The sequence below is a fragment of the Helicoverpa armigera genome, chromosome 1 (genome assembly GCF_030705265.1).
Source record: "Helicoverpa armigera isolate CAAS_96S chromosome 1, ASM3070526v1, whole genome shotgun sequence".
Taxonomy (NCBI): Eukaryota; Metazoa; Arthropoda; class Insecta; order Lepidoptera; family Noctuidae; genus Helicoverpa; species Helicoverpa armigera.
In genome coordinates this window covers 6689801-6712912 of record NC_087120.1, presented here as the reverse complement: position 1 = coordinate 6712912, position 23112 = coordinate 6689801, and the positions used below count along the sequence as shown (strand labels likewise).

The window sequence follows — 23112 nt, the reverse complement described above, 5'->3', positions numbered from 1 at the left end:
CCACACATTACTTAAACACTAGTGGTACATATCTGTATTTACTTGCATTGATATTTTATATACAGGCATCTCTTGAAGTTCTCTCGCTTTTGAAAACAAGTACAGCAAAGTTAACGCTACTTTTCCAGTACTTCCGAAGACTTTTAATGGGCCCGAATAGTTCCGCGATGCTTCACTGCGGCAAATGAAGTGTAAAATAGTTTAAAAAAACATAGTTTTGTGAAGAAACGTAGCAAGTTGTTAAGTAACAACTAAGTATATAAGATGTATTTATTCAAGAGAATAATTCACATCAGTATTATTTTAGCGTAAATAAAAGGCATGAAATTGTGTACAAGTAAATCCTCAAAGGACGTTGTTCTTAAATAATGTTATTACTATTTTCGTCTCAAATTAAATACCAAAGCACATAAATAAAATAATAATAAAGCAGTAGCAGAGAATTTGCTAAAATTATTGCATGTGAAAATATGACAGCTATGAAAAACGATCTACAGTAAAGATTTAATTTCAAAGTTAATTAAAAATACCTGTGACGGGTCAGCTGAGGGGCGGAGTCGGTTTATTGAGGGACCATTTAAGGTAGTAATCGGGGGTTTCGAAGGAGCTTATAATGGTCGGTTTGGTATTGACTTTCTTCCTTCTACGTGTGCTTAAATAAAATGCATTAGTAAGGTAAGCTCGGAGACTAACTGACCACGTAAATACAGGTGACGAAAACAACAGAGTATTAAAATCTTAACCAAACCTTCTTCACACTACCAGCATCATCTCCATGCAGTACATTTGGGGCATAATTTCAGTGCAACATTTTTACCTCCCGTTCTGTAGGAGCACTCCATTACGCGTTACACTCGGGAGCATGTAGCCGCAACACCAGCTACATAAACACCCCCGCGTGGCACGAGAATATGTCACATGTCCGACCCTAACCCCCGTACCCCTCCACTCCGCCAGGGGTGTCACAGGAGCTGAATTAAATAATGGATTGCTTTGCATAGCCGACGGCTTATTCTATTTAGTCATAAATAAAATTTATGTGCCCCGAAGATGTGGTGATAACTGTACGTTTTAGTGCAGTTGCTATTGTTTTCAATTTTCCGTACCCTTAGAATAACTACCTGTATCTGTGACATACTCCCGAAACTAATTCTGTACTTGCTAGAAATATTGCTGGTAGATTTGGTAATAATTTGGAGCGTTATATATTTTTTCACTAGTAAGCACACAGATACACATTCACACACATTCACACAGATACTTAAGCAAGCCTCCACTTACTTTTAAATTCTATTATTACATTATGATCGGTAGTCTGAATAAGGCTTACAAAATAGGAATACTTACAAGTACTTGGAAGCAATTGTTAAAGAAAAGCTTCTTTGCCGCCCCAAAAAAAGTTAACAATAGTCTTTTGCTAGGAGGAAATAAGCCCTTTCATTAGGCCGTGTTGATCGAATAGCACGTCATTTTTAAATATTCACACAGAACTAGAAATAATCCTGAAATTCTAGGGAACTTCATGCACTGAAACTCCATAAAAAGAAAAGTCATTGCTAGCAGGATGAAACAACCATGCATACAATGCACTTAGCCTTCTGTAAATAGATGATCACAACACAAAATAAGGGCACAAAAATCATAATTCGACAAAAAAATCCGCATACATGATAATGTGACTTTTCTTCAAAAAAGTGTGGCTTATAACTATAAAATAAAGGTTCACCAAAATTAGTACACACCACAAAGGTCTTCAAACTATAGTACGGAGGAACATCCATTGAAGGGGAGAGACCGGGTTTTGTAATATTAATGGTATTGCCCAAGGTATGCTTGGATTTTACTCATTATGGGTATTATGCGGTCGTTTACGAAATGATAAATGAGTACACGAAGGTATTATGAGCAAGCGATTCGTTGGGGCCGATCGTGTTTTGTTAATGTTTTACTATGGCTTTGTAGGGCTTTGCTACTAAGTCGCCGGCTTTACCAGCAGACTTTCTATTGCGAATTACGTTTGTTTTGTGTTAGCGAAGTTGAACGCCGCCAGTTTGTTCGCTCGCGTGCGCCGGACTTAATTCTTTGAGATTTAACTGACCGCTCAACGTATAAAACTTTGTAGCTAACGCCATAATATCATATTATTTAATAACAAACAACTGTGTCGGTCATTTTATTAGCTTTATAACAAATTGATATCCTAAATAAGGACTTACGTATTTTATTTTCGGTTTTAATTAATAGACACATAATAACTACAGCCACACATATAATACACCTAGGTCTATAATAATTCATGGTACCGTATAAATTATAGCAACGCAATCTTGGGAGGGGAATAGCAATTAAGTAGGAACACGGTTATTTACGGGTACATATAAAATGTGTATGCTATCGAACATTAATGTAATGTAGGAACCTTACGTATATTGATAAATACTTCCAATAATAGAGGCGGTTTACTAATCAAGTTTCACTAAGAATATACTTCAAATAAATGTCTACTTGTTATAAAAATCCAACATTTACAAAATATAAATTTAAGATCTTCACAATAGGGGAAATGTCGAAGTATTTTTTTGCTTCCATCGTAATCGTATTAGATTGCATAAAAGACTTTTTAAAAGTACCTCGAATGTTCGACGTTACCGACAAATCGGAGGACACCATAAGCACTCACAAAAAATAGAACAAAAGTGAGGATAGAACAAAGGTGCATCAGTGCACACGGTGGGAGATTCACCTGAACTGCACTTCCCCTTAATTCTGGAAATCAAAATACCGTAAGTGCCCGTCCACTCTGCACTGTACACTTTTTCTTCGCCGAAAGCGCTTTTGTCCATTAAGCCTTTAGTAAGAATAGAAAACGACGATATTGATCATATCGGCTCAAAGTATCGGCTAGGCCCCAGACATGAGCGTGACATTAGAAACACAAAAACACTCCATAATGACGATCGTGTATTCCTCGGACGTTTTTTGTCAAAGCAAAACTCGCTAACCTAACATTATGATATAATTCCCCGCTAATGTATTTCTGCTACACTAACATAATTCTCTGGTCTTCGTGATTTTGTTTTGTTTTTATTGAGCTGCTGGCCCCAATTTTCATGACAATATCGAAGCCTATGTTGACGAAATTGAACTACAGTTTTATTTTCTTAGAACTTGTGATGGTTGTCGTGACTTCATTCCCACCCTACATGAAATTGTAAGCGACAATAACTTGAAATAAACTTTTATTATTTATTACCCTTGAGGCACTACCCCTCTCACCTAGACTTCTTTAGACTTTAGAGTTCAATGCAGATAGAGAATCTCACCAGAAACCAGTCAAAAGTGAAACATAACAATTTCATGTTCCAATAACATTAATACCTCTAGATAGGATAAAGCGCAATATACTGAGATACAGTCTTCTTCACAGACGTACCCGGAAGAACGTGCGTGCCGTCGCGAGAAACCCGCCCCTGGCCTGTTCACATCTATCAAACTACCTGAAGCGGAGCCCCCAAACGGAGTGGCGCCCCTGCTGGATTTCCCGCGGGGGCGCATGCGACCTGTCACCTTCCTTGGCGAGGGCCCTCATGGCAGTGTAAGTACCTTCAACTGTAAAGATTTCTAGTTAAGAAGCACCTGTAAAAAGAGGATGTCATTCACCCTCTGCCTGGAGGAAGTACAGCAGTGATCAGAGCTAGCATCTTCTGTATGGTTAAAAGTGTTTGCTATCTTATCAATATGTCGAAATGACTAATCATCAGAATAGCTGGTCGCCTCGAAAACTTGTGGAGCGCGTGGGACTTGGTACCATACTGCTTACTTTCCACAATTCCTAAGAATATATATTAGGTTTCGGATTGGCAACAGTGAATTTTTAATCTAAATATAGTAATGGCCAAACTTGACAAAGAAAACAAAAATTGGAAATAGGCAACTATTTATTTTTAATTCCAAGTGGATTTGTATGTTAAATGTCTGCTGGGATAATTTTGAGAGTTTGCTTCCAAATAATCTGGTAGGTTTCTCGTATGTGTATTACTCAGTTAAAGAAGTCCATAATATTATCACTCCTTGAATACCGCTCTACGAGTTCATCAAAGGTCGCTTCAGCCGACTTCGGAGGATCTATATCCACTTCCACTGGTGGCTTCGGAGTCTGCTGTTCCAATTCCTGCTCAAGTGCCCTGGTGAACACGCTAAAGTTGAGCTTAGCGTTCTCCAACACCTTGTTCGTTTGCGATTTAGCATGATCAATGATCCTGGTGGATTGTGTCTTCAGATCTTCGAGTGCTGCTTGAGATTGCAATGATATTTCAGTGAGCTTCTCATTAATCTCGCGGACATCAGGTGGTGTACTGGACATTCTTTTTAAAGTTTCTGCGCTGGTCGTTGCAAGCAGAGGGTTATCCAGATTGGAGTCAGGCACTGAAAAAATGTATATATTATACTAAGGTATATAGTCTTATCAAACTGGGATATTTCTCAAATTTAAAGTTTTACATATCAGGATATGTTTATCTTTTGCTTTATCGCTTGCTGATCTAGGTACAAGCCTGCTACATATTACATAGGTAGTAAAATGATTATAACTTTGATGACTACCATAATGATCTGAATATGATGATGAAACTATTTAATCAGGTAGACAATACCACTAACCTATGGAACGGCAATCATCTTTTTAAGTTAGTGACCTAGCTTCGAAAAGCGCAGAGACATACAGAATTACGATTCATTTCTTTCATAGTTTTCTCTCATTGCTAGTCAGTTGCATTATTGGTTAGATGGTGGTTTAAGGTTTGAATTTTAAAAAGTGAGTGAGTTTGATTTAGTGCTAGAGTGGGTCTGGTTCATGTAGCGAATTGTATATCATCTGATCAATATAGGTATGGAAACAATGTGTTATAGCTAATTTTTTCTACTGAGGATTCTTCTTCGCCCGGCTCAGTAGGACTTGGTTTGGTAAGGACATCAAAGTTAGCTTTTGCTCCTTCTAGCAGGCTATTCGACTTATCCAGTGCCGAGTCAATGATCTTACTTGATTTTTTCTTCAGCTCTTCAAGAGCAGTATTATTCTCATCCTTTACATCTTTAATCTTTTCCTGCATTCCACTACCCTCCGGGGTAACCAAATCCATAGTTTTTATAGGATTATATACCGGTTCATCGATTTGAACTGGTACTATGTTGACGTTCTCTGGAGCTTTGTTTTGTACTAACATGTTACTTTCATCGATTTTGGATTCTGTAAAATATTAAAAGATAAAAGTTATTCATATTTCTATAAACAAATTTTGACATACATTAACAAGCCCAAAGTGAATCCAAAAGCAATCTTTGAATACATACGTCAACGATATGTAGAGATATGAATATAATTTTATCTCATAATAGTGTAGAACATAATACGCGCGCGAATGATTTTAATACTACCGAAGAAATTGATAGATTATCTCTTTGTGCTTCAGTTCTCACATGAATCTTTTTATGTAATTCCCATATCCCGGCATTAAAATAGTAGCAAAGCCATTAGAAACTACTAAGATTATTGTTATTAAAATTCAAGACATGGAATTTATTGAGATAAATTATTTGTAGCTATTATTTTGTTTTGAAATATAATAGGAATTTCGTAAATGGGTTGGCAAATGCATTTTTTTTAGATACTGCGGACTTAATGTCGCTTGTATCTAGAAATACTTTTTAATCAGCGAACTTATAATTGCCAAAGTTACAAGAGGTATTTGGTCGTTAGTATTAGTATTTAGGGTCTTGTTCTTATTGCGATTTTTATAATCTGATCAACGTATGTATGTATGGGAATAAGCTGTCAACGCTAGTTTTGTCTACTGGTTTCTTGGATTCTTCTTGAAACACCTCGGAGTGACTTTCTTTTGTGAGGATAGCAAAGTTAGTTTCTCTCTATCAGGTTATTCGACTTATCCATTGCCCCGAGTCAATGATCTTACTTGATGGGGTCTTGATCTCTTCGTTAGCCTTCTTCTCATCCTTTACTTCTTTAATCTTATCTGGTGCTCCGCTACCGTCCGGGGTAACCAAATCCATATTTTTTATAGGATTATGAACCGGTTCATCTTTTTGCTGTAATACATTGGTATTTTCCTCAGCTTTGTTTTGTACTAACAAGTTACTTTCATCGTTTTTGGATTCTGTAAAATATTAAAGGATAAACGTTATTCATATTTCTTTAAACAAATTTTGACAATTATATATTAACAAGCCAAAGTTCAGTCCGAAGCAATATTTGAACACATACGTCAACAATATGTAGAGATATGAATATTGTTTTATCTCATAATAGTGTAGAAAAGCATAACAATGATAACTTTATAGTTTTTCTCTTTAGTAAATAAATCAAAAACATGAGGTAACTTAGTAAAAAAATAGTTAATCTACTTTAAAAAAAAAATAGATTAAAGTTTTATTTGCCTATGAAGTTTTAGGGCCCCAGCCCATAGTGACTTTTAGACGCTTTATTTGCCATAGAAGCGATGCCAAAACTCGACATCGTTTGTAGTTGTCAATTGCGTTCTGTCACATGTACGATTGGAAAAATCCGGTTTGTAAACGTGCTATTAACATGGTGGCAGAAGACTGACTAAGGGGCGTCAGTAACGCGGCTGAATCGTGGTTATTTGAGTGAGGACCGCATCGCGACTGTATCGATACACCAGCATCGCTGCAAAAAGACGCAGTGGACGAGGGCCCTTAAAGCTATGCTATCTGTTTGATCGAGTTTCCAAACTAGCGGATTTCCCGCTGTTTTTATGCGGGTTTTGTACCATTGGCCTTAAGAATTGACAACCAATTTGAGCGAAGGCGACCGAATGTTCTGCGTGGTTTGCTTTTGATAATTAAGTTTTACACGATTGTGTAATTAGTACGCATGCTTAATATCAGTTTTATTCTAAAAGTTTTTTATGAACAGTGTACTGTTTGTTGACTTCTTTCGGTCTTAACGTCTTGCGCACAAAAGCAGAGGACAAATGGTGGTGTTGCAATAAAAATCTCTTAAAGCCAGCCTCCCCTTGCGGAGCTAGCAGGGAGGTTCGTAACATTGGTAGCCGCACCCTAACCCATGAATTTTACTTTGGCGACAACTCCTGGCCATTCATCCGATGTTTTTTTTCTGTTTGCGTGATAATGGAATTCCTTCCTTTATTATATTTTTGTAGAACTGTTACATATGATGTGTATGAAGTTCATGTATGTCTGCGCTTACTGATTATAATGCGAATGCGTGTTTTTGCAATATTTAGTCGATCTCTCCTATCACACATGAGTGATTAGTCAAAACCATTTTTTTTCAAAGAAGATTGCCGTTTTCCTAAATTACTCACCATTACAAAGATTCATTAAATGATTACGATACAAAGCAGCAAATTAAAGTTACATGCCTCTCGAAAAAAATACATTATCTTACCTACAGTTGGATTTTCAACATTGAAAAGAGAATCACCCTTAAGATTTTTGAAAAAATCCTCCATTGCTCCAAAATTAGGATAAACTTTAGAAATTTCGAAAACCACTTTTACATTTTCAGATTTTATACCGACGTCAGAATTTGACGGTAAAAATTTTATTTTATTTTCACATTAATCCTCTTTGAGTTCGGAGGCAAAATTCACAAAAGAGTTTAGAATTTTGATGAAAAAAAAAACTATAAAATATTTTGGACGTGAATACGGGAAATTCATGTGAAAATCACAAAATCGTATTAGATATTCCATTTTCCAAAAACTTCAGGGCAAAAAACCAAACAAAAACCGAGAAAAGTATTCAAAGTATTTAATATACAAAAGTGCATCATACTCACGTACTGTAGCGTCATAAAAATAAATCATTGCATGGCATTCGCCGGCAGCTAGTCGCGTCAATACACGAACAGTTCCCAGTAATCTGGAGACCAGGTGGGCTCCACCAATGTAAATAAATCACCAACATTGTTCATAACTGTATACAAATACTGTTGCAATTAATTGCTAGACCGTCTAGACTAATATTGATTCCAACTAAATATATTATGCTGGTTATAGATATTGCATTTTGTTTGAGATCTTTGTGTTAGTTCGAGATATTTAATTAAAAGGACCGGCTGTATAGCAGTGTTATAGACTTCTTGTTTGATACACTTTTATGTCCGTCCCCATAGATTTCACTCCTTCTCCTTAGGTGTTTGTTTTTAAATATTAGTAAGGATTCTTAACGCAGTGAAATAAACTTTTAAATTGATATTATTGGGTTCTATTTTATAGTGTTATTATAAAGTGAGCCAAAGGGCAACAAGCGTGGGGTGAGTGCGGCAATTAAACGCGCTGTTATAGGGCTGCGCTGTTACCATGATTACACCACACGATGGGACAACATGAACGAATCATTACTTATAAATATAAATGCGAAAATAACTCTGTCTGTCTGTCGCGCTTTCACTCCCAAGTCTACTGCGGTTTAAATGCTTAATTTCTAATCGCCTGCGCCGTTGCAAGCGGAAACTTAATTTGGAAGCAGGAATCGATAAATGAAAAACTGACTCAAACCATACGATATACCGATTTTAAAAATGTTTTAAACGTTGTTAATTAGTAGATTCTACGTTTGTTTCTTCCAAGTCAAGAGAAGGTCTGGATAATAGGCGGTGAAGGCGAGAAATTGTCAATCATTTACTCAATGTCTGTCGTTTATTTTCTTATACCCATAAACGAAAAACAATCATAACTCGGTTAAACGATTCCTTTAATTCTAAAGCAAGACAACTTATAAAGCAAGTCTACGCTAAATAAACTCTAGTCACGCACTTGCGTGCAAACAACGGCAAAAACTTAAATATTCAAGCTACCTGAAATCGCAGCGAAAACCAATTAGGAAAATCTTTCAGTTTCCCATGAATAATCGATTAGCTAGTGTAGCGAACCGAGCGTCATATACATTATGCGCCCGTACTCAGTTTAGTCTAAGCTAGATGGAACAAAATGGCAGTCGTGCGGTAGTTGATCGCCATTGCAAGCCTTGTTGCCAGCGGGTTAGCTCGAGGTACGAGCGATCTAATTAGGATCTTATCCAACATAGACTGGCGTGGCGCGCCGACGCAAACAACGCACCACTTGCTCCTGACTGGAATGCTGGGTAAACAATAGAGCGTGCCCCTGTTGTATTTTCATTAAGAACGAACAAACAGTGAATTAGTGAACCGCGGCCACCTGTACCGCCCGGAGCTGCCCAGATATGGCCTCTTTGCGTTACAAGTATTTTAAACGTCCCAAATGTTTTGTAACTCCTAATTAGCCCTTGTGAATTCCTCCACGTCGGCGTGGTTTCATTCTTAATGTTCACTTTATCTATTATGTGCAGTGGTTTTCCCCTCGTATTGTAATAAACGACGGGACTCGTGATTAATATAAATATATTGACATTACTGCCTTCCTATCTTCGCGCCAGATGGACATTGATTTTCGATATTGTATCTTATATTTTGTTGATGTCTCGATTTTTCCGTTAAGTCTTTCCTGTGTTTATTGACGGATAATACTCGTTATATTGATACAGACAACTATGTGTGTTGTATTTCTAATACTAGATTTCAGTTCAGGAAAGTTTTATTAGTGCGATAAAAAATCGTTTTCAGAAAATGAAATTATAAGAATATTATTGACAGATGGTGCAATCGCTTCACGCCGCACCGCACTATAAAATTCAATATTTTGATTCCCGTCAGAAGTACTGCAATTCAATATAATTTAAGTGACATTTAATACGATCAAGTTTCCCGCAAAAGTTCATATAGAGTGATCTAATCTCAGTAGACGTTATGTTTGTGTTAGCTCATACAAATACGATATGTAATATGGAAATCGTCGGTAATAGATAACCCATATGACTAGTCTCCCGCCACATAGTCGGCTATCTTCTGTGATTAGTCGGCCCTAATCACTTACTTGTTTGATGATGGGTGCAAAGCCTAATTTAGTTAAGGTTTACGCCCTAGTAATCGCACGTTAATCACCAGTTTGTACCAAGCCTAATAAAATGTTCCGTTGTTTCACTAACGGCCCAGTATCGGAACTAAGCGTAATTACCCGATTGAAAATTTATGATTAATCTAAAAAGAATGATTTTCATCGAAAATTCTATCGAGTCTTCATTTTAAATCCAAAAATTATGTTTAATCAAGTCAGGTAAACTCTTTTTGATTAAATAAGTCTCTGACGAACAAAAAAGTGTTCAACCTAAATTGAATGTTATCCGAAGAATATTATTCCGCGCACTAATAGTGTCTTCAAAACGACTAGAAGTATATAACGTATCTAGAAGACTGAACATACGGGGACGATGTTTGGATAGGTTACAGGGTGCTCCACTCGGCACTATCATGTTATACACTGAGAGACTCGTAGAGAGCGTTGGTCTACAAAAATGCCCATAAAAATTGATTACTGACCGTAGCAAGAAAATGCAATCTGGCTCCCCCCGGGCGGGCGGCGCGGCGGTCTCACCACCCGCCGCAACACGGTTTAATAGCTTAGGGCGTTTATTTTTCATATTTTTATTATATTAACGACGTACCTAGTCAATGTGTACAAAGTGGCAACGTATATTAAATTTTCAAAATGCCTACTCAGCTCGTGTACACCGGTGTAAGAGCAAAACAATTTCCAGGCACGCTGCGGAGCGAAATCATTATTTTATCGCAGAACCGTGTTACAGCTACAAAAATGTAAGTTTAAATGCAAATCGATACCGACGCCGCTAATGGAACGACAAAAAATTAAAAGGGTGCCAGAGCACTCAGTCTCTTTGTTAATGGAAAGATATTAAAAAATAATTATTGTGTGCATAACGAGCTTTAATTTATTCAAATGGTGTTTCATTCGCATTTAATTATAAAATGTAGCTACTCTTAAATGATGGACGACATCTCGTTGCTTTTAACGGAGTCATTCAATCATTTTAATCTGCATCTAGTACACAATAATATACATATCAATTAGCTGGTGCTTAATCAATTACCTGCATATTTTATTACCATTAATGAATATTCATAATCCTTTCAGCTTTGTAATCTAGTTTAAAATTCAAACATAACTCACGCGAGTATAATATTACTTTAGTTACAAATTATATTAGTTTTATGTACCCTGCGCGAGGGAGCAGATTAGGCATTTTTTCCCTCCTGTACCCTCAAGTCTCAAGGACAATAATACTTGACCTAATGTAAACATAATTCACCGCAGAATTTAGGGGAAGAATGCTTCATCGGCGTGTTTCCCGTCGTAATAATCGTCGCTTAACGGGAGTGAGTCTCCTTTATTATTCTTTCAAGATCACATTCAGAGCTCTCAAATGAAATTTCAAAGTAAATAAATTGCCTGTTTTAATTATTTTATAAATTACGTTTGCGCGTAAGCTTCCTTGAAGATTACCACAAACATTTTGAAATGAGAAAAAAATGTATAATTTGGTTAAGGGCATGGCGTTCTGTGAAGTTATTTCAGTATTAATGGAAGGATAACAAGCCACCCGCCGCGGCAGGCAGGCTCTAAGAGTGGGCTATTTACCGGCGCCGTCCCGCAGCCCACCTGGACAAACAATACTTTAATTCCATTAGTTTCTGGTTTTACAGAGATTTGTTGCCTCCGCAAGGCCACCAACTCTTTCCTTGTAAGGCCTTTGTTATTGCTCACGTAGCTTTAATTAAAACATATTGAATTTCGCTTGCAGCCGCATTAACAGGAGTCCTTTTTCAATTACAGATCTGTACTACTATTTCATGTACATTAAGAGAACCTACTTAGTCTTTTTAAGAATACTCATTCTGTTTATAAAGAAGGCTTTAAAATAGTCATTGAATATGAAAGCAGACATTGGAACGTATGTGAGTTGAATCATAATATTACATTAGGTACTTTTATCTCCGATCCCATCTGTGTTTGAGTTACTCAGTAAAAAGTAACATCGGCCGTCTTCGAATGGAATATTTTCATTGTGTTCCACTTTCCACATAGGTAGGTATTGCTTCAACAATATCTCTTAAAAGAAAGGCTTATTCGGGTGGTGAAATATTTCAAATCAAACAAGCGTACCTCGGGTCTAAACAGGGGAAGGTAGGGTTTTTCTCTAGGCTTGTAAATCCGCAAGGCGCCAAGCCATTTTCCACGCTCGGTAAACTTAGAAACTGGGCCAAAGTAGGTTTTTGCGAAATATATAGGAAATTCTCTTCCATCTCTCACTATATTAAGTGCTTAAGAACTATTGCCTTGTTGTAACTAACCATGCAATGAAATTGAAAATGTTGACTGCGTATTGATAGGACTTGCTTGTTGATATTTTCTTGCGCTTTTTTTTCCACGACAAGCGACCATGGGCGGCGTTTCTTCTTCTCACAAATTTAGCCGTAGGATACCCACTGTTGAACAAAGACCTTATAAAAATCAATGGTAGAAATAAATTATTACCTGGAAGTGGCCCGCGTACAGCGCCTACTTACGTCTTTTTAACGTTGTCGTGGTAACACAGGACACCAATGAGAATTCCGGACCAAGACTAACAGTCAATGGAGGTTTCTCAATTTTGATGTTATACGGATTGCGTATTTTTGTTCGTTACTATGTAATGAGCCAACTTTGCTAACGTGTAAGTATTGTCCACAGCTCCAGATATGCGAGACCGATGGTATCGAAGAGCTGAGCGACGAAGAATCACCGACTGGAGGACGCCGCCGCCTCGTTGTTGTCAAGACTTTGTGGCGGGGCTGCCATAACGAAGTGAAGTAAGTCCACCAATAAAACATACAGACAATATTGAACATTCAAACAGCCCTTTAATGTCATGACAAAGAATCAAAAGTATTGATAAGACTACGTGCGCGTACATTGACTCCTAATCCTAGCGTAATAACATCTTATAATTCTTAATTAACCACCTTACTATAACTTTCAAATCCAAAATGTTAACAGTCAACAATGTTCTTTACTTAGTTGTTTGAAAACAGCTTTTAATTAACTTTTCAGACAACGTATTCAGCCTTTAAATTTAGATGAAATCGATTACAGATTTTGGAATTGAAAGTTGTTTGACTAAGCCACGTAAGTGCTCTTAAAAGCGTTTAACGTTTGTACGTACTCTTGCTTAATACAAGTAATTTACAGTTCAACTCGAAAACTGAAAATCTAAAGTTAAAAACCATCTTAGCACTTTAAAATATCATATTTGAAACTTAACTCCAAGCAACTTCCACACTCTTTCAGTTTCAAAAGTCTGAAACCGTTCAAAGTACGTTCATAATGTACAAATCATAAAAGTCCATTCGATGTTCACGAATAAGAGATATTCGATTTCAAGAATACTTTCAGAGTGCTTCAAGTTGTTAAAGAACTTGAAACAATGTCGATAGCTAGATAAAGCTTAGCGCTGTTGTAAAGAGTACTCAAAAGGTAATTTTGTTGCAGAGCGGCATTTGCCCGCGAAGCTACATGGGGCGCCGGCTTGAAGCACCCTCAACTAGCCAGAGTCCTAGGTTTGAGTCTGCTAGAACCGCCGTGTGCGGCCCTGGATCGCGGAGATGCCGCCCATCTCCCCACAATACTGCGACAGGAACGGAAATTGAAGTAAGTCTTTGTTCAAGTCAACCATTATTCATTGAGACACCCCTGTTTCTTAAGAAACTGTTCAGTTGTTTCATTAAGATAATATTTTCCTTTTCCCTTTTACCAACTTGGGGTTAATCAAAATTCGTCTAACATATTTTTTTTATTTCAGTTATTCGAGTTTGATTCACATATGCTGTCAGATAGCAGCCGGCATGAAATATCTGGAATCATTCGAATTAGTACACCGAGATCTCGCAGCGAGGTAAGTTATTGACATTTTACTGACACTTTTACTGTGACCATAACATTCCGTACCTCTCGTATAACCGTGCCAAAATATAATCTAATAGAGACGTAAATGTTAGCCTTCTGTTCTCTCTTTCAAATCAAAACCGGATCTGTATCAGCCGCATTGCGGATCCTGGCACTAAACCGGGGAAACACTCCAAAGAAAATATAATATTCAATCTTTAACCGTAACATCATAATTTGAAACAACTGCAATGGGATATGTTTTTACGACGCCAGTGACAGCGAAATTCTTGGCGATTTATTTTGTTCGGGATCGTCTGTTTTATAGCTTTTAGTTTAACGAAGAAACTGCGAAATAAAATCGCCTTATTTATCGTTTTGCTGCATTATTATTTGAGAACTTGGGACTGATTCCTCAATGCGTATACCAAGCAGTCTTATGCAGAAATACAATAATTTTTCAATTAAAAAAAGTTCAAATCTTTTGCGGATTTAAAAAAAAATCCGTGCATGTTCTTTTCTAAGGAATGCCATGTCTCCCAGTCTCGCACCCTTGATACCACCATTGAGATAGATCTTCAGTTATACAACTTCTTCAATTGTTACAGGAACGTAACAGTGACTGAAGATCTGCACGTGAAAGTGTCAGACTACGCGATGTTCTGTGAGGAGTTCGTCAGCGACTACCACGTGATGGCTGATGGCTCCCGGCTTCCTCTGCGCTGGATGGCTTGGGAGAGCCTGCTCATGGTATACCTCAGTTCCTGACTCTTACAGTCAATCAACTATTTTAACAGACATAACTAACGTGTACAATTTTGTTACCAGGGAATGTGTTCACCGGCAAGCGACGTTTGGTCTTTCGGAGTTACAGTTTGGGAAGTCCTCACCTACTGCATGGCTAAGCCGTTCGAGGAGATGAATGATGATCAGGTAAGTCCCGCTTATTAACATAAATTGTAGATACAGGAACGAAACGCGATAGTCGGATTTCTATCCGCTATTGATGAAAAAATCGCAAATGAGAACGATTGAACGAGGATTTTTTTAACCAGGTTGTGGCCAACGCCAGTGAGTGGCGTAACGGTGGGCGTGGAGCACGCGTGCCCGCCGCTCCCCCGCCGCGCTGCCGCCGGGAGCTCTACGACCTGATGCACGAGTGCTGGCGCCGCGAGCCCATGCAGCGCCCCCGCTTCCACGACCTGCACCGCTTCCTCGAGCGCATGACCCACGGCTACAAGCCCCCCAACAACCGCTAAACTACCGTCGTCCAAGTTCGCCCTTCTTACTCACCCGCGAAATCTTCGATACGAGCTTCTACAGTCCGATAAGTACATAAACATTCATGCTCATAGATGTAAGTCACGTAGCATATCTACAGCTTTCATCTATGTTGACAATTCGAACAGACTGCATAGACGATACGATAGGAATCCTGCAGTATTAAATCAGTATTACAGTTAGGACATTTTATTAGATTTTAAGATGTATGTCATAGACGATGTACCGCTTTGCAACTTAAGCGGACCTCAATTGAGGTCTGCTGTAGAGCGCCTCGTCACGACTACTTGAACTAGCCGCACCCAATAAGGGAACTTATTTTAAAATTTTCGAAACACCGATAGCACCGACCTTTTAAACGGATATCGATGTTTTCCATCTAGAAATGAATTTCTGATTTGCGCTGTAGGTAGGAACGAATGTGATGCATTGTAAATAAATTCTGCGTTAGGAAAATAGCCAAAAGAGGAATGTAATCGCGGATCAGACATTCATTTTTAGCTAAGATACCGAAGTTTCTGCCAATATTATTATTTGCATTCACTCTAGTCATTTAATCATTGTGTATTAGCATGATAATGTTGGTAGGGGCGTCGTGATCGTGTAACATTTCACGCTATCCCCAGCGCCCTTCGCCTAGCGCTCCCATGATCTTCCACTATCACCGCCTGTATGGCAAATCCCTAACTTCAGGCCACTGCATCAATATGCGACGGAAACTTGTATTTTAATCAAAGCACTGTGATGTATTTTATTGCCAGCACTAGTCAGTTTAAAGTTATGAGGTGATGGTCGTTTCTGTGCGCGTATTGAAGCAGCAGCCTTCTAGGGCAGAGGCTGACTGAGCGATGTATTTCCGATGCGATACCATTTGAATGACACGTCTATTTTGTGTCTGCTCCTGGACTGAGCATAAATAATTTCAATGTGTGTTACTCCGATTACAGCGCGTTGGGCGGCCTCTGCTCTATAGTATATCCAAAGTCTAACTCCTATTTTTTTAACCTGTTTTAAATGTTAAGGTTGTATACTTCGGGAGGTGGGTAAGACCTCCAGGGCGATATTGGCCCCCTGTGCTTCTTGTTTTCTTCTATAAGGCACATAAAAGGTTGAGGTCACACTGCCTCCGTAAATATCGATGTAACAAAGCGAATTTTATGAGAGAGATATTTTAGTAACGTGAATACGGTCTTCTTTCGACCGGAGTGAAGGGCCAATAAAATTGAAAGGTGATTTTTCTATTTGCTTTTACTCAATATTTTCGGACGCGGCATGTGATCTTAGGTCACAAGGTTTACCAAAGCCGAATTAATCGTGTAACTTATTATCTAGTATCTGATCTTGCCATAAGGCCCCATTATGAATGTAATAGTCGTTATCACTTATACAGGTGTTTCATTGTCGTCGTATGTAAGTGCGTCAGCCACGAACGTACTAGATATAGAGTAGACTTCCCCTCACTTCACTCCAAATTCATTAACAACAGCACCTCACTTCACATGTAATGTCAATATTATGTACTAAAGTAATGTAACTCATTTCTGGCCGTAAGCACAAAACACTGAAATTAAGTATTGTATCACATTAGGTAACAACAACAGGAGCAAGTCATACACGCAGATATTCTCATAAAGTGATGACCATTGAATACTACGCGGATAATTTACTTTTGTTAGGACAAGTCAATAAGAGTATAAATTCAAATTAATTAAAAATAATCAGCGTTGTGCTTCGGAGGACCTCGTGGCTAAACAACAACCACATGGGATCTACCTATTATCATCTATCATCGGGTAAAAGAACGCTTAAAGCGGTCACTCCGTGTATGTACATATTTTTGTCATAACGAGTTCCTCCGTACTGCAGAAGGCTCGGTATATTCTGGAGCCCGGCTGCCATTTCATCATCTTTGGCAGTCGTTACTGGTAGACAGAAACCAGAAAGTTTAACAGCCTGTCTTACCAAGGGATGTCGGGTTGCCCGACAAACTGGGCACAATAGATCAATGTAAAGTAAAGTAATCTTTATTACTTTCATAAGCCCATTTGGGCGTAAAATAATTTAGGCCTATTTAGACATAAGTAAAGTCAAGGGTAATACAAAAACTAACTACAGAACAAAACAGAGAGCCAAGCGCTCCATATAAACCACTATCTCTTACGTAGCTTGATAAATTAAACGAAAATCTAATAAAAATAACAGTTAGATGATAACCCGCGTAATATCCAATGGCCTCACATAAACACCGTAATATGAGTTAATTGCTTATAAATAATTCACGACTGTCAATTACCATCTACGACAGATCCAGAAAGTAGCATTGAACGGGGAATTTTAACATCTATCGTTTTGACACCGAACATACGTAATCTGCGGGATTTCCCGAAAGTGGCTGATTTTGCTGACTCCTCGCAAACATACAAACATCGAGGTTAATGAGAGCATAGTTTACATAAACCTAATGTGTTTACATACTTCAATGAATGGGGTGCTTGCTGTTCTTTCAATTACCAGTTAAGGTGTATATTAAAGGTCCTCTTGATGTAATCTGAGCAAGCGTCGAGACAGCAGAGGTGCGTAAAGTATAATTTTACTGGGATCAGTGTTGAACAAGTATCGCTTATGCTAAGCTAGTGCGTAGGTAGTTCTAATTACGATTATTTAACTATAAGCATACCTACATTCATAAGCTTAGCTCGTAAGTTAGTTAGGAACGCCGTGCTTAATGTAACTAGTACATTGAAGCGCTTCTCTTTTATTTCCTTAACTATAATTTTCCCCAGTCTTCAGTTTTTTGGTATAAGGTTATGATTTGTAGAGTAGAATAGTCATAGAGAGTAGTTAGATTCATATTTTCTTTTATTTTATGCAATTTGCGAATTTATGATTTCGCATCACCCCACTAAACTAAAATTGTCATCTTGATGCGTATTAACAAATGTGGGTGATACTGGAACCATCCTGTGTGTATGAGTAGCGGGAGCCAACAGGTGACCGCGCATGGTATGGTTTGCATACGCTCCGTATCCACAACATATTTATTAATACGCATACCATTTCGATACTGATCCCCAAATATAAAACTCAAATTAAAGATAAAGTGAACAACAGAAGTATTCACAACTTATGTTTTGAATCTGGTGCGCTACGTTATGTTATATTGTATTTATTTCCTTTGAGAAACTATGATTTCATTAATGTCTTACACATTCGTAATAAAGCAATACAGCAAATAATATGTGTGTGAATATTTCATAACACGAAATCTCACGCCAATAAGTTACTCTTGATAATACAACAATTAATACAGTAATATGTTCTTCGTATTTTGCAGTCACTCTCACTAGATATAAGGAAGGTTTTTTAGCGATTATTATTTAAGTGCGATCGAAGTTGAAAGATACTCTCGCACTGCGTAGTAAATGTGTAGTGTTAGTGTAGCGTATATGGGGATATACTGATTATTACCACGTTCAAAACAGTGGCTAACACTAACATCAATGCCAACTGAAACATGAACATGAACACAGAGAGAAAAAAAAAGTTAGATTCATCAAAACATTTAAACGTTTGAGACGCCGAATGCTAACCTCGAGCTTTTAGAAATGGAATGCTCGATGGATTAGGCCTTACCAACAACTCATAAGCCTGTAAGCATTCGCATCAAAGTAACTATGGCCATTTTTAATACGGTCTTGTTACTATGATATTATTCTAATAAAAAAACTTAAAATAATACAATGATTCGAATTCTAAATGTAACCACAAAAACTTTAAAATCGCCAATTAAATAATACCTACTTGGCAAGCGCTCCCCCGCCTTTGAGCCGATTTGAGCGCATCTCCAATGCTCATCGAGTGACATAGTGGTTAAACACAAACAATATTTAACTAAAATACCGTTTTACAAAAATAAGATTAAAATTACAAGTTTAAATAAATAAGTTACTCTTTAGACGAACCATATCTTCGTGTTACTTCGTGATAAAAATCAGTATATTACCATTTCTATTGATTTGAGGGCTGCAACTTACAAACATTAATTTAGCCATAAGTTGTACATACTATATTGCAGTTGACTTTGTCCTGCAAATTCGTATTACTGTATTATTTGATGTGTTATTTATTAGTTTGTCAGGCACTGCAAGATTGACGTAAGGGCATTCAGCTAGTGCATTCAATACCAAAACATAAAACATAGTTTAAAAAAAAAATGGCCACTTCTTCTCAAGGTAAAGAAAAAAAACATAAAATAATCGTCGCTTCAAGATCACACGTAAAAAGACGAGATTTTCGATCAAACAAAATTACAAAAAAATCTATTGATAAACAACGAGTAAAATATCATCATAATGAAGATAAATTCGGTTCCCTTTGGATGCACTATGCAATATTAATAAAAATGCCCTACTTTAACACCAGGCTATGATTATGTGTCTCCGTACACGAAACGTAGTAGCCTACCAAATAACTTAGTCATGCCTGGCATTCTACTACCCACCCACTAGTGTTAGACAGAGAAATATATTTAATTTTAAGTTAATATAAGTACAGTTATTTTAGCTGTGGCAATAAAAGAGCTTCTTTCTTGCAAGAGAGACTTGGTAAAAATTCCATCAGAAATTGAGAAATTCCATCAATCCATTCCATCAGTAATTGAGAATATTTCTCATTAGGTCGTTTAACATCGAACTTATGACCATCAAGATTCACAACAAGGCAGGCGATAATCATGGGCTTTAAGATCAAACCCAAATGTGACAAAATATGACCATGATCGACAAACCAAGTCTCGAATCAAATGTTTTTTATGGCCTCATCGCTCAAACGTTTCCTTAAATCTCGCCGGATGCCCATGTCTTTGAGAAGACTTTCCATCGGAATTCGCACTTCAAAAGTGTAGGCTCTATCAAACATTAAAGACCTCTACGACTCCTCCCCAGTGGCCCATAGAACAAAGGCTTTTTAACAAAACCAAAGACTAATTAGAGTCATACCATTCTAGGCAAGCAGAAAGCAGCTCAAACACAGCTTTTACAGAGTCTATATAGAGATTTATTTTATGCTTACACAAATAGTTCTTAATTAGAAATAGATACAGATTAGTCAAGCTAGATGCCCTACAGATAGTTACAATAGCCAGACGCGCTCTTTTAGTTACCTACATGCAGGCCTATTTCAAATTCTCTTACACTTGAATACGAATTCGGTTTATTTGTCAAGTACCAGTTACGGAACAATAAATTCGATTCGTATTTCATGTTCTTCAGTTAATTATAAGTTATTTAAGTTATATTATAATGTTCGGCGATCGGAACGACGCGTTGGTGTTAATTTATAAGCGTTTATATGTAAGCTCAGGAGTAGAGAGCAGGCACCGCGTGACGCAATAAGTTCGCGGCTCGAGACGGGAATGGATCCTACGCACCTCTCTGTCCGACACTTGCTCTGTCTGTCCCCAACGTATTTAACACAATTAACCATAATATTTAAAAGAAAACAGGTAAGCTAAGGAAACTATTATAGATAAGTTCCTACGGAACTGATTTGCATTCTATAGAGTAAATATAATTAAAAGTATTTTAAACAATTTGTATTATGTCAAACTTATCTCAAAGTTTTTGTACTGTGGGTTGATTACAACGAATGTTACATTAATTTAGCAGCAAGCGAATGCTTTTGTATTATCATTACGTTTAGAAAACTGGATTTACATTACATACCAAACATCTGTATTTGTATACGACTTTGTTAATATCAGTGTATAGGTTAAATATTTCAGCATACTCCATAATATTGTATATCTGTTAATGTATATGTTAATCATATGGTTTCATCAAACTTATCTGTATTCCGCGGGTGACGAACGAAATGCACGACGTTCTCTCAGACTTTAACAATCTCAGTCAAACACGACCAGCAATTGGCGTTTACTCTAATATCACTTAAAATAACGTACTTTAGAACTTTATAAAGCAGCCTTGCTAAGATCTACTTTCATCCCCATTGATGACGACTATTGGGGCTGGGAACCCCGCGCCACTTTCCCCCAGATAGACGACTTGGAACCTAGGCAGCAACACGTGCTCTCACAATGCTGACTCCTTAAATATGTTGTAATAGATGTTCGATGTTAATTTTAACACTCAATCTATGTGTATGAATAGTACTCGTAACATTTATCATTAAATATACTTTATTCAATATAAATCAATGTTTAAAATATCTCGTCCAGTAATCGAGCATTTTATCCAAGTATTATGTGTCGCTGTAACATTTAAGGTATTTTGAAACACCTGATGGTTTTGTATTCAATGTATTATCTAATCATTCATGGCATAATAATTAATTTAATAAGTAACGACCAGAAGCGTCTATGCATTTGTCAACAGTTTTTCTCTTGTACCGAGTCTATGGAATCTGTTTCCTGGTTGTCATTATTCAAATACTGATTGTGATTATTATTAATTCCGATCTCATGTTTATAGGTATAATTAAGTAATTTAGGTATCATTATCATTGCGTCATATCATCAAACATAATGTTCTTATGTATACACGGAGTCAACGTTTATGTCAAAGTATTTTTCATGTTTAATGTACTCATTTCTAAATGTTATTGGCTTGACTGGTTTTGAATAGAGAAAGGGGTCCTTTTGGCCACTTAATATTCTCATATTATTCGATGACCAAAATTATTGAGAACAGATACGCGTTGTAAGTAGATGCAGCAAAATTCCGAGAATAAATTCAACACTAATTCTCATATCTATCGGCGCTTCGATTCATCATCAAAATTTTAAAAATTATGCTTAAAAAAATCTATGATTATAGACCCCTTTGCAAAGCGTTGGGACCAATGTAAACACGGATTAGATCTCTGCCTACATTGGCAATGGTCGTCTGATATGGCGTAGCCAGTCATGAAAATTGATGGCACTTTCTATTTTATAACTACTTGAATGTCCGTGTAAATTATTGTAAGTTCGTGTTTGGACAATATTATTGTCACTATAATTTTACTATCTGGACCTAGATTAAGTTCAATGTGTTTAGATACTTAAGTGACGTGTATACCTACTAAGTTACTAACTTTATAATATTTTAAACGAAGTATCTAACCATCCGTGGTAAGCATGCTATGTATAATTTATTAAAATGTCATAAATGTAACCATGAATGTCTACTTTTATACTTTATTGGCACTCTGACTGCAGGCCAAGAACATTGGATATATCGTTACTTCAAACATATCTGTTTAATTTAAGTATTATGTGTACTATCGTGTTAACATGCTCCCTGTACATTTGGGTTTCACTAACAACGATGTCAGACTAGATCTGGAGACAAATCGACAATATACTCGTCGTGTCTTTCAATCTAACTATATAAGTATGGGTTTGTAGGTATTCCCAAACATTAGAATTACGTGGTAAGCACAAGTTAGGAATTCTACGAAACTCTTAAGTTTCTACCAAAGTACCAGGCAGCATGTTTCCACCTCAAGTATAACCATGTCTCTATAAATGAAATCAATTCTGTAGGTTCATAATTAATCAAAGACTTTTAAGGCAAAATGCCTTCTTTTTATGTAATTTTAAATGTTAAAATAAATGTTGAATAACATATCAAAATTATTGGTGTTTTATTTACAGTCCCTTCCTTAGTTTAAGATACCTTCCATTAATGCATAACGAGTATGAAGAATTCCTTTCACATGAATATTCGGTATCTATGCAAAAATTGAACAAACTGTTCGAATATTAAATGGAAGAAACTATCAATAATAACTCTATATCTTGTTAGGATTCCTATAGCTATTGATTAAAATTCCAATAATTTTCTTTAATACATCCACACAATAGACCCACTGGTCATATGGCATTAGGTACATCCTAGAGTAGATCCTAGGATATATTATAAAATATTAGGTATAATATAAGTAAAACCCATTTCATTTACACATCTTTATCTTT

The 23112-nt window shown here is 37.0% G+C and overlaps 2 protein-coding genes across 4 annotated transcripts in view; one reads left to right on the top strand and one right to left on the bottom strand.

The window, feature by feature from the left end:
- The window catches only part of LOC110374488 (discoidin domain-containing receptor 2), a 147180-nt gene extending 124414 nt beyond the window's left edge, over positions 1-22766 (top strand). For both annotated transcript variants that reach the window (XM_049849082.2, XM_049849030.2), the window contains 7 exons: positions 3428-3595; positions 12666-12784; positions 13464-13622; positions 13774-13866; positions 14465-14606; positions 14685-14789; positions 14912-22766. In XM_049849082.2, coding sequence (XP_049705039.2) covers positions 3428-3595; positions 12666-12784; positions 13464-13622; positions 13774-13866; positions 14465-14606; positions 14685-14789; positions 14912-15115 — 990 coding nt within the window. In that variant the 3' untranslated portion in view covers positions 15116-22766. The remainder of the gene's footprint in view (positions 1-3427; positions 3596-12665; positions 12785-13463; positions 13623-13773; positions 13867-14464; positions 14607-14684; positions 14790-14911) is intronic.
- Positions 3921-7606, bottom strand: LOC110374529 (probable serine/threonine-protein kinase kinX). 2 transcript variants are annotated; one of them, XM_049850816.2, is made up of 4 exons: positions 7481-7606; positions 5970-6170; positions 5039-5245; positions 3921-4425 (listed from the first exon to the last, which is right to left on the bottom strand). In XM_049850816.2, the coding sequence occupies exons 1-4, from the start codon at positions 7506-7508 to the stop codon at positions 4040-4042; spliced, it is 822 nt and encodes a 273-aa protein (XP_049706773.2). In that variant the 5' UTR covers positions 7509-7606; the 3' UTR covers positions 3921-4039. The 2 variants fall into 2 exon arrangements, with proteins under 2 accessions (XP_049706773.2, XP_021187953.3); XM_021332278.3 differs by having other exon boundaries at positions 7445-7604.
- Positions 22767-23112: the final 346 nt, after the last annotated feature.

Excerpts from the sequence above, each read along its gene's own strand:
- LOC110374529 (XM_021332278.3), bottom strand. The coding sequence starts at position 7,508 with ATGGAGGATTTTTTCAAAAATCTTAAGGGTGATTCTCTTTTCAATGTT. Across the intron at positions 6,171-7,444 it reads TGTTGAAAATCCAACTGTAG|AATCCAAAAACGATGAAAGT; the intron begins GTAAGATAATGT and ends AATATTTTACAG. Across the intron at positions 4,426-5,038 it reads AGAGCTGAAGAAAAAATCAA|TGCCTGACTCCAATCTGGAT; the intron begins GTAAGATCATTG and ends ACATTTTTTCAG.